The sequence below is a fragment of the Bufo bufo genome, chromosome 10 (genome assembly GCF_905171765.1).
Source record: "Bufo bufo chromosome 10, aBufBuf1.1, whole genome shotgun sequence".
NCBI lineage: Eukaryota > Metazoa > Chordata > Amphibia > Anura > Bufonidae > Bufo > Bufo bufo.
Window position 1 is genome coordinate 17,443,110 of NC_053398.1, and position 14,193 is coordinate 17,457,302.

Genomic DNA, 14,193 nt, shown 5'->3' on the forward strand with positions numbered 1-14,193 from the left:
TTACAAGGGCCTCTTTGATTTAATTGTAAACAAGATGACTGAAATGATCAAAATCAATGTAAAACTGGCCAAAACACTTAATTTCAGTGGGGGTTGAATAATTTTGAACACAACTGTAGAGAGCCCAAGTCCACCAGAACGAGCTCTAGCTCCTGAAAGAGGGTCTTGAGTGGTCGAACCCCTCTCTATGATGTCCATCAGCCGTATGCCACTTGCATCCATCTTATACTAAATATATCTTTCCGTTAAACTTTGAAGCCAATATGTATACATAAACCATGGGTACAATCTGTTCTTTGGAATTCTAGATTCATCAGAGTAATGGGCTAAGCTTATCAAATGCTGCCAAGTAGGTGAAGAAGATTAGCGATCCAAGGTTAATGAGCTGATTCTATCAAAGTAGAGTGTGTGTGTGACTTGTTCTCATAACAACTTAGGATGGATCATCATTCTGTAATTGGTGGGGGTCAAACTCCAAGGAAACCCTCTAACAAGCAAAATGAAGGGGCCGTATATCTTGCTGGTGCACCTTTGCCCCTTTGACTCAGTCCCAATCACATACAGTAGATGGCCCAAGACACTGAGGTCCATTCAAAATGGAAATACAAACCATCTTCTAAAATGTCACATAAAAAAGAGTCAGAAGGCCACATCTGAGGAGTCTGAGCTAGGTGCACGCGGACCCTTTTGGCACCACTCAATTACTGAAATTCTCCAAAAGGCCGTTCAATAGCATTTATCATTACCCTGTCACAGATTTACAGTTAATTAAAGCTCTCAGTGATGCCTAAGAGCTTCAGTCATTATTTATAGCACCTTTGTTCTTGAAATTTGTGGTGGCCCAAGCTCGGAATCCAATGTCTTACAGCTATGACATGCCTGAAGGTCACTGGCTGGATTTCCCCTTTTAAAGGGCATCAGTCAGAAGATTAGTACCTATAAAACAGGCGGACCTGTTGCATGTGCACTTGGCAGCTGAAGGCAGGGACGTAACTAAAGTGGAAGCAGTGAAAGTGGCTGCAATGGCGCCTGAACTCGGAAGGGTTTCACCCAGGAGGAGGACTGAAAGATTTTATTGTCAGGGCCCCCTCAACAGTATTATATAGTGACAGTATATACAGTATCTATGTGTAGGAAATGGACAGAACAGCTGCTGGGCCTGGTCTGAGAGAGTGATCTTGACTAGCCACAGGAGTTGGGGGATGCACAAGACGAGAGGATTACAAAGAAGTTGCTAGGGGGCCCCATTCAAAACTTTGCCGTGGAGCCCACTCATTTCTAGTTCCGCCACTGGCTGAAGGCATCTGTGTTGGTCCCATGTTCATATGTGCCCGCATTGCTGAGAAAAATGATGTTTTTATATATGCAAATGAACCTCTAGGAGCAACGGGGGCGTTAACATTACACCTAGAGGCTCCGCTCTCTCTGCAACGGCCGCGCCCTCTACACTTTGATTTACAGGGTTAGGCAGTGAAAATGTCAACAAATTTACACTGTCTGGCTGTTAATAAAAGTCCAGAGGACATTTTGCTTTACGACATGTATCACTGGATAATCATATGTTTTCAAAGTATCTCGACAGGCCATATACATTTCTAAGAAACTTCATTCGCGAGAATCCCCGACCACTTGAATCAGTTATTTACATTTCTAGAAGGACATATTTTTTCGAAGAGAAATCCATTTCTTATCTTATGGACGTCCCAACAGACTGAGAGGCTCATTGCAAAGCACTGGAGTATCAGTTCCCTCAAAACCACAGAATCTACCTCTCCAGAGGCCTCTACCCCTACATGACTGCCGCAGTGAGTATTCAATAAATTATCCATATTTGTGGCATCATAATGTCAATACTTGAAAGACAACTCCACCAAATATATACGCAAATCACCTATTGCAGTCGTGGTCAACCTACTGTATTATATGGGCTTCAGATGCCACCCTTGTCTCCATCCAATGCCCGCACATTACATTCAATATCTTCTGTGGGATCGGTTCACCCAGGCTCGGCTTCACTCCCTACACTAACCAATGAACCTTGGGCATCCATGATCCTATATCACCTATATCTGGTTTGGAGATGCTCCTATCCAGTTGTCTCTCTTGAGTCGCTCAGATCCTTACACTATTTCCGACTTCCAACCGAACAACCTGAAGAACTGACTCACTTACTGCCTAATGCATCCCACCCTGTGACTGATACCGTTGTATGATATAATCAATTATTTCTGTCCTGGCAGATGTCTTTTTTACAAATGCCTTTTAAAGCCCATAAGCTTCCATCTTCATTCCGCCATCGGTAATAATAAAGTATCTGTAATCTCCTTGAGTTAAAAACATACTTACTACAAGGCAGTTGCCTTTTTTGGTCCTTGGATCACACAGGGAGATGAAGGGATTATTGGTAGGTAATGGAATGAAGCAACCAATGTGCACATTAAACAGGATTTTCTCAGTTTGATTCAGACAATATAAATGTAATGCACTTGGAGCCGTTGGCTTATTATAAAAGAATCCCAGCGGAGACCGCGGCTGCCGGGAACGGCTGACCAACGAGGAAAAATTACTATTAGGAAATTCAAATAATGGGACAAAATCAGAGCAGCGCAAAGGATGAAATTGATGTAGTGGACCTGCAAGAAATGTATAAGAAATATGTCAGGGAGTGTCCTAGTGGGGCATTGTACCTCCACGAGTTTAAACAATTTTTTGGCGTTTCGGCAAACAATGAAGCCTCACAGTTTGTGGATCGCATGTTCACTTCTTTTGATCGAAATGGGGTAAGTAAGCTGATAATTTCATGTGTGATGTGATATTCTGTACACATTATTTGCCCCCCGTTGATGGAATTCCTAAGTACAACTCTTGGATAAGTCATGAATATCAGATCGGCGGGGGTCCGACACCCATCACTCCCACGATCAGCTGTTCTCAGCAGCCACCCGTGCCAGAAAAAAGCGCAGTAGACAGAAGGCTCCATCCACTGTGTAGCGGCTGTGCCTGGTTTCCCTTGAATGGGAGCAGAGCTGCAGTAACCCGGCACGGCCACTACATAGTGGATGGAGCTGTGTAGTTCTGTTGCAGGAGCTACTAAAAACCGCTGGTTGGTGGGACCTCTGCCAATCAGATATACTGTAGATAGAAAGGATAGACCATCAGTCCTGGAAAACGTATCTATCTATCTATCTATCTATCTATCTATCTATCTATCTATCTATCTATCTATCATAACATAGTGTCTGGAAAGGTACTGGAGGGGGTGTACATCTCACCTAGTCTCTGGGTAAGATAAAAGAATTTGAGAAGGCTGGGTTGCCTCAGTGAATTATAGTTTGCTGAGGACTTCTGTAAATTTGTTTACAGGGCTGTATTTTTAATGGAATGGCAGGTAGGATTGGTAGTGGGACCTGCTGTTCCCTCCTCACTCCAGTACACCACTTTCCCCTAGCCCAGAACAGGTGCAGCTGCTGGGGCTCACTAGAAGTCAGAGCCTGAGAAGCTGCAAAAGCTGCAGTGCTGTCTGTCTGTCTATCTATCTATCTAATATTACATTATAATATTTAATTGATAAAATAATTGTGGAAGTACTGACCTAGCAGAGATCCACTCTATATATTATGAGTTATGAATGTAAGACTTTCTGCTACACTGGTTATAAAGGAAATTCTAAGCTGTCCCCCCTGGTGAGATGTTCTATTACACATCCTCTTAATTTCCAGGACAACACAATAGACTTTCTGGAATATGTAGCCGTCCTGAATCTCGCTCTTCGTGGGAAACTGGAACATAAACTGAAGTGGTCGTTTAAAATATATGATAAGGACGGCAATGGCTGTGTGGATAAACAGGAGCTAAAGGAGATTATACAGGTAAGGAAGAAAATATCAACACCCAAGTCAACTCCATGAATCCAGAAAGTCAAAAAAGTGACCTGAGCCACAGCTAGGAATAATTAAAGGGCATTTTTCATTTCAGAGATAATTATAGGAAATATTCATGGGTTATGTTATAAAAGTCTGATTGTGGGGATGTGAATGCTGAGAATAGAAGTCGGAGGGGGGCATCTACTACATCTGAGGGCGGACTGGTCATAGACCCTACAGGGACCTTTTGTCAGTTTGGACTCAGCTACAACATAGAGACACTTTTTCTATGGCCACTTTATGGTTCAATCTCTTTTTATTAAACAAGTTTCGAAATACATTTGACAGAGTGATATAAGTATGAAAACATTGTGTCTCAACCAGTAAAGCTTGGCATAATGCAGTATCATAGGCATATGTAGCTGCTTAATATGATTGAATACCAAGAGCAGGTATAGTAGAGACAGTAATGTAACCTGATTTGTTGTAAAGTGCAAAAGGTAAGTCATATAGAAAAAATAATGCAAGTTATGTGAAGACAGACAAAAAACAGGGGGGGTATAGACATACTTACGGACTAACAAGGGAGACCGGACAGGTACACGAGGTTAGGATGGGTAAGAGTATATACCTTATTAAAGATACTGACCATTTAGATGACCTGTGAAGGAACGCCATTGATCAGCCAATCCGAGAAAAACAAGGACTTGCGGAACTGAAGCCAAGGAGCCCAAGCCTGTGTAAAGGCAGATACTAGGTCATGATCTTCTGCTCTGAGTTCCTCCATGCAAACAAGGATATTGAGTGCAGATACCCAAGATAATCTCTGAAGACTTTCAGTTGATCTCCATCTACGGGGTATTATTTGTCTCATGGCCAAAACAAAGAGTGCTCCTCTCTTAATCTGTTGTATCCGGCCTGGAAAAACAGATAAGGTGAGGGAGGTATAGAAGACCAGTAAAGAGAATTATATAGGGTGAATACATCTTGCTATAGAGGAGCCACCCCCGGGCAATCCCACCAGACGTGTAGCATTGTACCAACTGCCGCCGAACAACGCCAACGGGTGTCAGGCACAGAAGGATAAAACTGGTGGAGCTTCACCGGTGTCCTATACCACCGAGTCAGTATCTTGTAGTTAAAGAGGACCTTTCATCAGCATCAAGTATGTAAACTGAATATACATACATGGAGAGCGGCGCCCAGGGATCCCCCTGCACTTACTATTATCCCCGGGCGCCGCTCCGTTCTCCGGTTACAGGCTCCGGTAAAGTCATAGTTAGGCTCCACCCATTTGAGCCTGCCGCGGTCTCCTTCTCCTATGCTGTAGCGCTGGCCAATCGCAGCGCTTAGCTCTTAGCCATGCTATGAGCTGAGCGCTGCGATTGGCCAGCGCTACAACATAGGAGAAAGAGACGCCGGCAGGCTCAAATGGGTGGAGCCTAACTATGACTTTACCGGAGCCTGTAACCGGAGAACGGAGCGGCGCCCGGGGATAATAGTAAGTGCAGGGGGATCCCTGGGCGCCGCTCTCCATGTATGTATATTCAGTTTACATACTTGATGCTGATGAAAGGTCCTCTTTAAGTTCCTGCAATCTACACCACACTGATGACTTAGGAGCAAATAATAGAGATCCACTCCAGTGCTCCACTGTAAGAGTGGTGCCCATTTCTTCCTCCCAAGTGGTAACAAACCTAGGGGCTGTTGGCGGGGAATTAATTGCCCCATCTCCAATCTCCCCAGTGTTTAGTAGACTATAAATAAGTGAGATCGCGTGTCCAGGCGCCGAATCCGCAACACAGTTTTTCGAAGCTTGATAGGGGGACGCATAACTGCGATGCAGGTGCCAGGGAGTTAATAAAGTTGCTAAGTTGGAAATATAGAAACCAACGTCCAGGGGAATGAGGTAGAAGATGCGATAAGTCATTGAGGGGGCGTAGGCCATTACTGTTGTGAAGGTCTATAACCCTGGTTAAATTCCCAATTAGGGGTTGAAAGGTTAAGAGAGATTTGAAGCCCGGAGGTAAAGCTGGGTGGTCTGTCAGGACTGTGAGAGGACCTTGCCCCAAGACTTTGCCAGAGAAAGTATGAGTGGAGACGGTTAAGGGTGAAGCATTTGGGTCTGTAAAGAGGATGAGATCCAAAAAATACCTGTGTGGCGCTGTTTCATGTTCTATCTCCACTCTATGGCTACTTTAAGATTCCAGTTCGCCCCTAACTATATCCAGATTCCTTAATAAGGGAATGTGTGGGAAGGTGTGAATAGGACAGACAGCAAACAAAATGGGTTAGCCCACTATCCACAGGATAAGTGATAAATGTATAATCATCAGGGGTGACTGCGAGGACCACCACTATTTACAAGAACAGGGATTCTGATGCCCCCATTTAAATGGAGAAGTGGTCATGCATGCCCACTACTGCTACTGTCTACTGGACTGACGGAGATGGGCAAGCCCTGTACTAAGGCTACTTTCACACTAGCGTTCGGGTGTCCGCTCGTGAGCTCCGTTTGAAGGGGCTCACGAGCGGTCCCGAACGCATCCGTCTGGCAGCAATGCATTCTCAATGGAGGCGGATCCACTGAGAATGCATCCGCCTGCCAGCGTTCAGCCTCCGCTCCGCTCAGTGAGCGGACACCTGAACGCTGCTTGCAGCGTTCGGGTGTCCGCCTGGTCGTGCGGAGGCGAGCGGATCCGTCCAGACTTACAATGTAAGTCAATGGGGGCGGGTCCGCTTGAAGATGACACCATATGGCTCAATCTTCAAGCGGATCCGTTCCCCATTGACTTACAATGTAAAGTCTGAACGGATCCGCTCAGACTACTTTCACACTTAGAAAATTTTCTAAGTTTTAATGCAGACGCATCCGTTCTGAACGGATGCGAACGTCTGCATTAAAGGAGCGGATCCGTCTGATGAACCATCAGACGGATCCGCTCCGAACGCTAGTGTGAAAGTAGCCTAAGCCATTTTCATGATTGAATGGAGCAGTATGTCACATGTATGACCACTGCTCCATTCAAACAGGAGACACGGGAACCCAACTTTGCACAATCAGTGGAGATCCCAGTGGTTTCACCCCCTGTGATCATACATTTAACACCTAACCTGTGATAAATTCAATTGGTGGAACAACTCATTTAATGTGTTTCTTTCCAATAATACTAAATAGGTGAAGCTTCCTTCCAAAAATTAAGATTTAAATTCTTCTTTGTCCTCATAAAGAAGGGCTAGACCCTCTGCGTGCCCATGGGTTATATGGGGTACTGACAACCATAAAACTGCATCTAGGACTTAGGGTGCACGTGTCCTATCTTTGCCAGCAACATGCGGATTGTGGACCCATTGAAGTCAATGGGTCCGCACCACAATGCTGGGTGCACACAGCTGGCATCCGTGTTTTGTGTATCTGTGGTTTGTAGTCTGCAAAAGGACACTGTTGTATGAATGCACCCTTAAAATGCAGTTGCATGCAAAAAAAGGAGTCCCACAACAAAGATTAAAATGGGTCCCCGATATGTTTCTGGGTTTTGCCACTGAATGGCCTGCTGTTTGTTTTCCCCTCCAGCCCCTTACCATCACTGTTGGTAAAATTTCCACCACCGTATTTGCTAACTGCAGTTTCTCTGCAAAAGGGGGAGTCCTGCTAAATTTCTTGTCACAAGTAGGATGGAACCAACTGGGAATGGGGCCCATTTCCGCAAAAGCATGTCCTGTCTGGTATGCTTTCCCTGTGCATCCATGGCTGGAAGACCAACTTATGCCATTTATTTTAGTCTGTTTATAGTATTAAGAAGGACTGGACAAGGGAAGGAGATGCCCAACTGCTGAGCCCTGAGGATGTGTGCAATCGGATCTTCCATCTGGTGGACGAAAATGAAGATGGTGAGTGCAATATGGTGTGACCGCGGCACTGCAGATCACTGTCTGGGACGGCAGTGCAAACTAGTAACTGCATAAAACCAAAGGTCAAACTGCGGCTTTACTGTAAGATTACACCGCCATCCCGTATGTCATTATGATTTATTACCGTGGTATCTGTAAACATTTGCAGTCATTACACCTTGTGCTGTGGTTCTGATAACAAAAATGTCTAAATACCTTTATCTGACTAAAGTGCTCACCTAGCTCCATAAAAGCCAATCATGTTCCTGTGACTCAAGATGTGAACGATCGATCGGTGACACCTACTATGTCCGCCTCTGGAATGTGAGAGGAATAAAGTTGGATTTCAGAAAGCACTAGAATGTTAAAGGGTTACATGAGATTAGAAATACAAAGCCTATATTTATTCTTTCCAGAAACGGCACCACTCTTATCCATAGGCTGTGCCTGGTACTGCATCTCACTAGAATGGGGCTTTGCAGAAATACCAGGCACATCCCAAGCGCGGCACTGTTTCTAGAAATAAAATCCTTACAACCCCATCAAGATGCCCATACAAACATAGCTGTCCACTAAAATGACCATTTACCAGCTCATCACCCGATCCCCCATTAACGTGCACGTTTGCAAATATGATGGAGTAAGTGTCCGACAAACTTTTCTAGCACTTCTCTATGAGAAAGGGGTTTCAGTGGCAGACACTGCAGAGCCAACTGCCAGTGCCCCAATTTATTAGATTGTTGGCAGATCCCATATACAACTGACAGGGTCCAAATTTATTAGATTGCTGGCAGATCCCATATACAACTGGCAGGGCCCCAATGCAATAGATTGCTGGCAGATCTCATATACAACTGGCAGGGCCCCAATGCATTAGATTGCTGGCAGATCCCATATACAACTGGCAGGGCCCCAATGCATTAGATTGCTGGCAGATCCCATATACAACTGGCAGGGCCCCAATGCATTAGATTGCTAGCAGATCCCATACACAACTGGCAGGGCCCCAAAGCATTAGATTGCAGGCAGATCTGATATACAACTGGCAGGGCCTCAATGCAATAGATTGCTGGCAGATCTCATATACAACTGGCAGGGCCTCAATGCAATAGATTGCAGCAAAATCCGATTTACAACTGGCAGGGCCCCAATGCATTAAATTGCTGGCAGATCCGATATACAACTGGCAGGGCCCCAATGCATTAGATTGCTGGCAGATCCCATTCACAACTGGCAGGGCCTCAATGCAATAGATTGCAGCAAAATCCGATTTACAACTGGCAGGGCCCCAATGCATTAGATTGCTGGCAGATCCCATATACAACTGGCAGGGCCCCAATGCAATAGATTGCTGGCAGATCTCATATACAACTGGCAGGGCCCCAATGCATTAGATTGCTGGCAGATCTCATATACAACTGGCAGGGCCCCAATGTATTAGATTGCTGGCAGATCCCATTCACAACTGGCAGGGCCTCGATGCAATAGATTGCAGCAAAATCCGATTTACAACTGGCAGGGCCCCAATGCATTAGATTGCTGGAAGATCCCATACAAAACTGGCAGGGCCCCCCAATGCATTAGATTGCTGGCAGATCCTATATACAACTGGCAGGGCCCCAATGCATTAGATTGCTGGCAGATCCCTTATACAACTGACAGTGCCCAAATTTATTAGATTGCTGGCAGATCCGATATACAAATGGCAGGGCCCCAATGCAATAGATTGCTGGCAGATATCATATACAACTGGCAGGGCCCCAATGCATTAGATTGCTGGCAGATCCCATATACAACTGACAGGGCCCCAATGCATTCGATTGCTGGCAGATCTCCATATACAACTGGCAGGGCCCCAATGCATTAGATTGCTGGAAGATCCCATACAAAACTTGCAGGGTCCCCCAATGCATTAGATTGCTGGCAGATCCAATATACAACTGGCAGTGCTCCAATGCAATCGATTGCTAGCAGATATCATATACAACTGGCAGGGCCCCAATGCATTAGATTGCTAGCAGATCCCATATACAACTGGAAGGGCCTCAATGCATTAGATTCCTGGCAGATCCCATATACACTGACAGGGCCCCAATACAATAGATTGCTGGCTAATCCGATATACACCTGGCAGGGCCCCAATGCATTAGATTGCTGGCAGATTCCATATACAACTGGCAGGGTCCCAATGCATTACATTGCTGGAAGATCCTATACAAAACGGGCAGGGCCCCAATGCATTAGATTGCTGGCAGATTCGATATACAACTGGCAGGGCTCCAATGCATTAGATTGCTGGCAGATCCCATATACAACTGGCAGGGCCCCAATGCATTAGATTGCTGGCAGATCCCATAAACAATTAGCAGGGCCCCAATGCATCAGATAGCTGGAAGATCCCATACAAAACTGGCAGGGCCCCTAATACATTAGATTGCTGGCAGATCCCATGAACAACTAGCAGTGCCCCAATGCATTAGATTGCTGGCAGATCCCATATACAACTGACAGTGTCCAAATTTATTAGATTGCTGGCAGATCCGATATACAACTGGCAGAGCCCCAATGCAATAGATTGCTGGCAGATCCCATACAATTCACGGCTAGAGTGGAGGTGCTAAAAGAAATAAACTTTATAAATACGTCATTAAAAACGGGGGAAATCTATCACGATTACAACTAACATAATTAAGAAAAAATGGAACAACTAAGCAGTATTGCCTGCAATACCGACTGGGACTGGTAGCTGAGATCGGATAATTGGTGCGAATATACAAGGAAGATGGGTAGGTGGTATAAACCAGATAGGTCTGAGAAGTCCGGGGGCCAGTAACTCACAGTAGCTGGAACATAACCAGCCGTAGAGGACTGACCATATACCAAAATGCCAGGATATGCCGTCAATTAATACTGATGACCAACCCAGCAAAAAAGGCTCTCAAAAGACCTAACCACCTGCCCCGACGATACTAGAACTCACACATACAGCGTCTAAAAAAGCCTCTTCAGGAGCGAGATCAAAGAGCACGTGCTGGGGTGATAGTAACAAACGCTGCCACACTGGTGTTCTGTGACAGCATGTACCGGCACTATGGCGGGGCCGCGAGGGGCCCCAATGCAATAGATTGCAGGCAAATCCCATATACAACTGGCAGGGCCTAAATGCATTAGATTGTGTCACTGTGGGGAGTGGGGGGAAACTCCACACCATACAATGTAGGTTGGCGGGATATGCCACTAGGCCTTGAAACAGGAGCAGGTCACCTTCTAACACATCCCTAAATCCTAGCCCTGACTTCCTAACTGTATGAGCGAACCCTAATGGTGGGAGGGCTCATACCCGGAACCTCGAGCCCTACTAACCCTAGAGATCCCTGGTAATAATGTCAGGACTAGGAGACAACCTGTTCATCCACGCACCGATAACCCAGAGTCTCCAGCAGGCCTAGCAACAAGAAAGGAACAGACAGTAGCATAAACCAGATTGGCAGGTAAGCACCCAGCGCAAACAACACACACTGGAACAACAGCACTTACCTGCCACAACAACTGGATGAAACAACAACTGCTACTGACTAGTGGTTCCCCCTCCTGGAAATCCTGGAGCCAACTTCCGCAGGCAGGTGGTCAACGCGGTTCCCCCTCCGAGGAACCCAGGAGCCCCCTCACCGGAGGCACAACACACAGGGAAACGCCTTGCATACATGCTGGACGAACAACACCAAAAGACCAGACATGAAACTACAACAAGATGTACACCACACCCTGAACATAAACCGACACCAAACATAACACAGGTAAGGTAAGGAACATGGAGGATACATAAGGGATGACAATCTATGTCCAACAAGGTGGCCCTCTAACTGGACATATGGTAAGGTCCAGGATGGCAGCATAACTCCAGCTCCACAAGAAGCTGAAGTCCCACTAACCTCAGGCTCCAAGCCCAAGTACTATAAGAGCCCGCACCCAGCTCCAGCTTGTTCACACTGTAACCCCATACCTACCAGAATGGGAAGGAACAACAACCTTAAAGGGGAAGTGTGTAAACATGCTAAAAACTACACATTGCCACTGGCAACAAGCATGCCCGGCTAAAGTGTCACAGTCCACTACCACCAGACCATGACACAGCCATATACAACTGGCAGGGCCCCAATGCATTAGATTGCTGGCAGATCCCATATACAACTGGCAGGGCCCCAATGCAATAGATTGCAGGCAAATCCGATTTGTAACTGGCAGGGCCCCAATGCATTAGATTGCTGGCAGATCCCATACACAACTGGCAGGGCCCCTTGTCAGGAGTGAGATCAAAGAGCACGTGGTGGGGTGATAGTAACAAACACTGCCACACTGGTGTTCTATGACAACATGTACCGGCTCTATGGCGGCAAATCCCATCTACAACTGACAAGTTCCAAATTTATTAGATTGCTGGCAGATCCGATATACAACTGGCAGGGCCCCAATGCAATAGATTGCAGGCAAATCCGATATACAACTGGCAGGGCCCCAATGCATTAGATCGCTGGAAGATCCCATACAAAACTGTCTGGGCCCCAATGCATTAGACTGTTGGCAGATCCCATACACAAAAAAAATGTAAGGTCTACAGTAGTGATACCAATCGGGATGTCTGTGTACACGACCCGGTCCAGGTCTACCTCAGGTAGCTATATGAACCCAAATATAGGGTTTACAAATATTTCATTTTTTCCTGTTTTCTTCCAGGTCAACTTACCCTGCATGAGTTTTTAGAAGGAGCGAAAAAAGACAGATGGGTATCAAAGATGCTACAACTGGACACCAATCCCTGTACCTGGATTATGGATCAGAGAAGAAAGAGTGCATTATTCTAGACAGGACAAGGTGTCCTTGTGTTCAGCATTTCACTATTTTTCCTGTACATGTTCCCTGGTGCTGTGCTTACATGTATCGACATGTGAATGACTGAATTTCTGATTATACAATTACTTATGTAAATTTAAAAAAATTGCATTCTGTCTTCCTTCTCTTAGTAAGGTCTCATTCAGATTACTGTAATGGAGCCATTGGTTCGTGTCCACCAGGATCTCCCTGCTTCTTCTTGGTGGGCAGGGCTCTCCACTTTCTGCTTGCTGTCTTGTGACCTGTAGGGTACACGTGCGCCCTCTCTGGCTCCTAAAGGGCCAGCACGCATGTCTTAATCAGTCCCAAGCTGAGTGTGCTGAGCAAGATGATTTCTTCTAGCTTGCCTAGTCCCCGTTAAAATGTGTTTAGCGCCGTCTGATCTTTTGTGGCTGACCTCTGCCTGTGTACCGTGTTTTACCTGTTCCGCATGTCCTGACCTCCTCCTGCTTATTGTACTGACCCTGTCGTGCTTATCCGGACCCTTAGCCTGTTTACTGGATTGAATAAAATCTGCCTGCCCTGACCACGACTCCCTATGGTGCCACACAGCGGTGTCTTTTAACCAGCCTGGGTCAGCTGTCTCTGAACGGAGACTAGTCCAAGAGGTAGCAGCCCGGTGGTTCCCCTGCAGAGAAGATAAGATCCCTGTATAGGGCCCTTAGATAATGCCCTTAAGGGTAGCCCTAAGCCAAATCCATTCAGTGACACAGTGCATCCACACCTGCTGGGCTACAGAAGCATTAGCATAAAGATTTTTGCCTCGAGACCCAGGGGCCTAGAGGTTCAAGTAGGCCTGAAGTTGGATCACCAGAGAACACTAGTTCGGTTCACTTGAAGCTTGAAGCCATAATGCAGATGTTACAATTGAGCTGCATTGTGATTGTCTGAATAAGGCCTAAGTCAGTACAAATGTTATTCTGAGCTACAGAGAGTGATATTGTCACACCTCAAGATTTCATGCACTTGTGTCCCATTATCCATGGTTTGGTCTAGGTGGACATTCTCATAGCAAACAATGCACTTGGATGTGATTAAAATGGGATTCAATTAGTCCTGCTTGGAAAGACAGGAGCTACAATTAGGATTTGCTACTGGACAAATCTCATTAGGAGACAGAACTAGGCTAGTCAATCAGTCTGTACCTCCTTTAGTTAATTGGTTGTAGGGGAAATCTAGTATTGCCTGGCCGCCATTCCAATGGGGGCTTCTACGACTTTTTATATATCTTAATGGAACAACCATAGCTGTAACTAAAAGTTAAAATAGGTCATCCAGTCATACAGCTGGGAGGTCCATCTGGTTGATTGGAGAAGGGCATGGTCACAGAACCTGATCAATAGACCACCAGACGGCCACGATATATCATGGGAAAGTGATATCAAAAACTCAAAGCAGAATAAACATTCCCTTAAAACTTTATTATAAGTGAAAAAAAAAAATCCCAAATGCTGACTACTCCAATGAAAAAAATCCCTAAAATCACCCTGGATGCGCCTACCAAAAGCGGAACACCCACCCTGATAAGGGTGATCCCATTGTCTTCGGA

At 45.7% G+C, this 14,193-nt stretch overlaps 1 protein-coding gene across 1 annotated transcript; it reads left to right on the forward strand.

The window, feature by feature from the left end:
- Positions 1-2,585: 2,585 nt before the first annotated feature.
- On the forward strand, positions 2,586-12,771 carry LOC120980650 (guanylyl cyclase-activating protein 2-like). Its single transcript, XM_040409887.1, has 4 exons — positions 2,586-2,780; positions 3,720-3,869; positions 7,646-7,754; positions 12,489-12,771. Exons 1-4 carry the CDS (start codon positions 2,586-2,588, stop codon positions 12,614-12,616), a joined length of 582 nt encoding a protein of 193 aa, XP_040265821.1. The 3' UTR covers positions 12,617-12,771.
- The last annotated feature ends 1,422 nt before the right edge of the window (positions 12,772-14,193 follow it).

Excerpts from the sequence above, each read along its gene's own strand:
- LOC120980650 (XM_040409887.1), top strand. The coding sequence starts at position 2,586 with ATGGGACAAAATCAGAGCAGCGCAAAGGATGAAATTGATGTAGTGGAC. Across the intron at positions 2,781-3,719 it reads CTTCTTTTGATCGAAATGGG|GACAACACAATAGACTTTCT; the intron begins GTAAGTAAGCTG and ends CTTAATTTCCAG. Across the intron at positions 3,870-7,645 it reads AGCTAAAGGAGATTATACAG|TCTGTTTATAGTATTAAGAA; the intron begins GTAAGGAAGAAA and ends CATTTATTTTAG.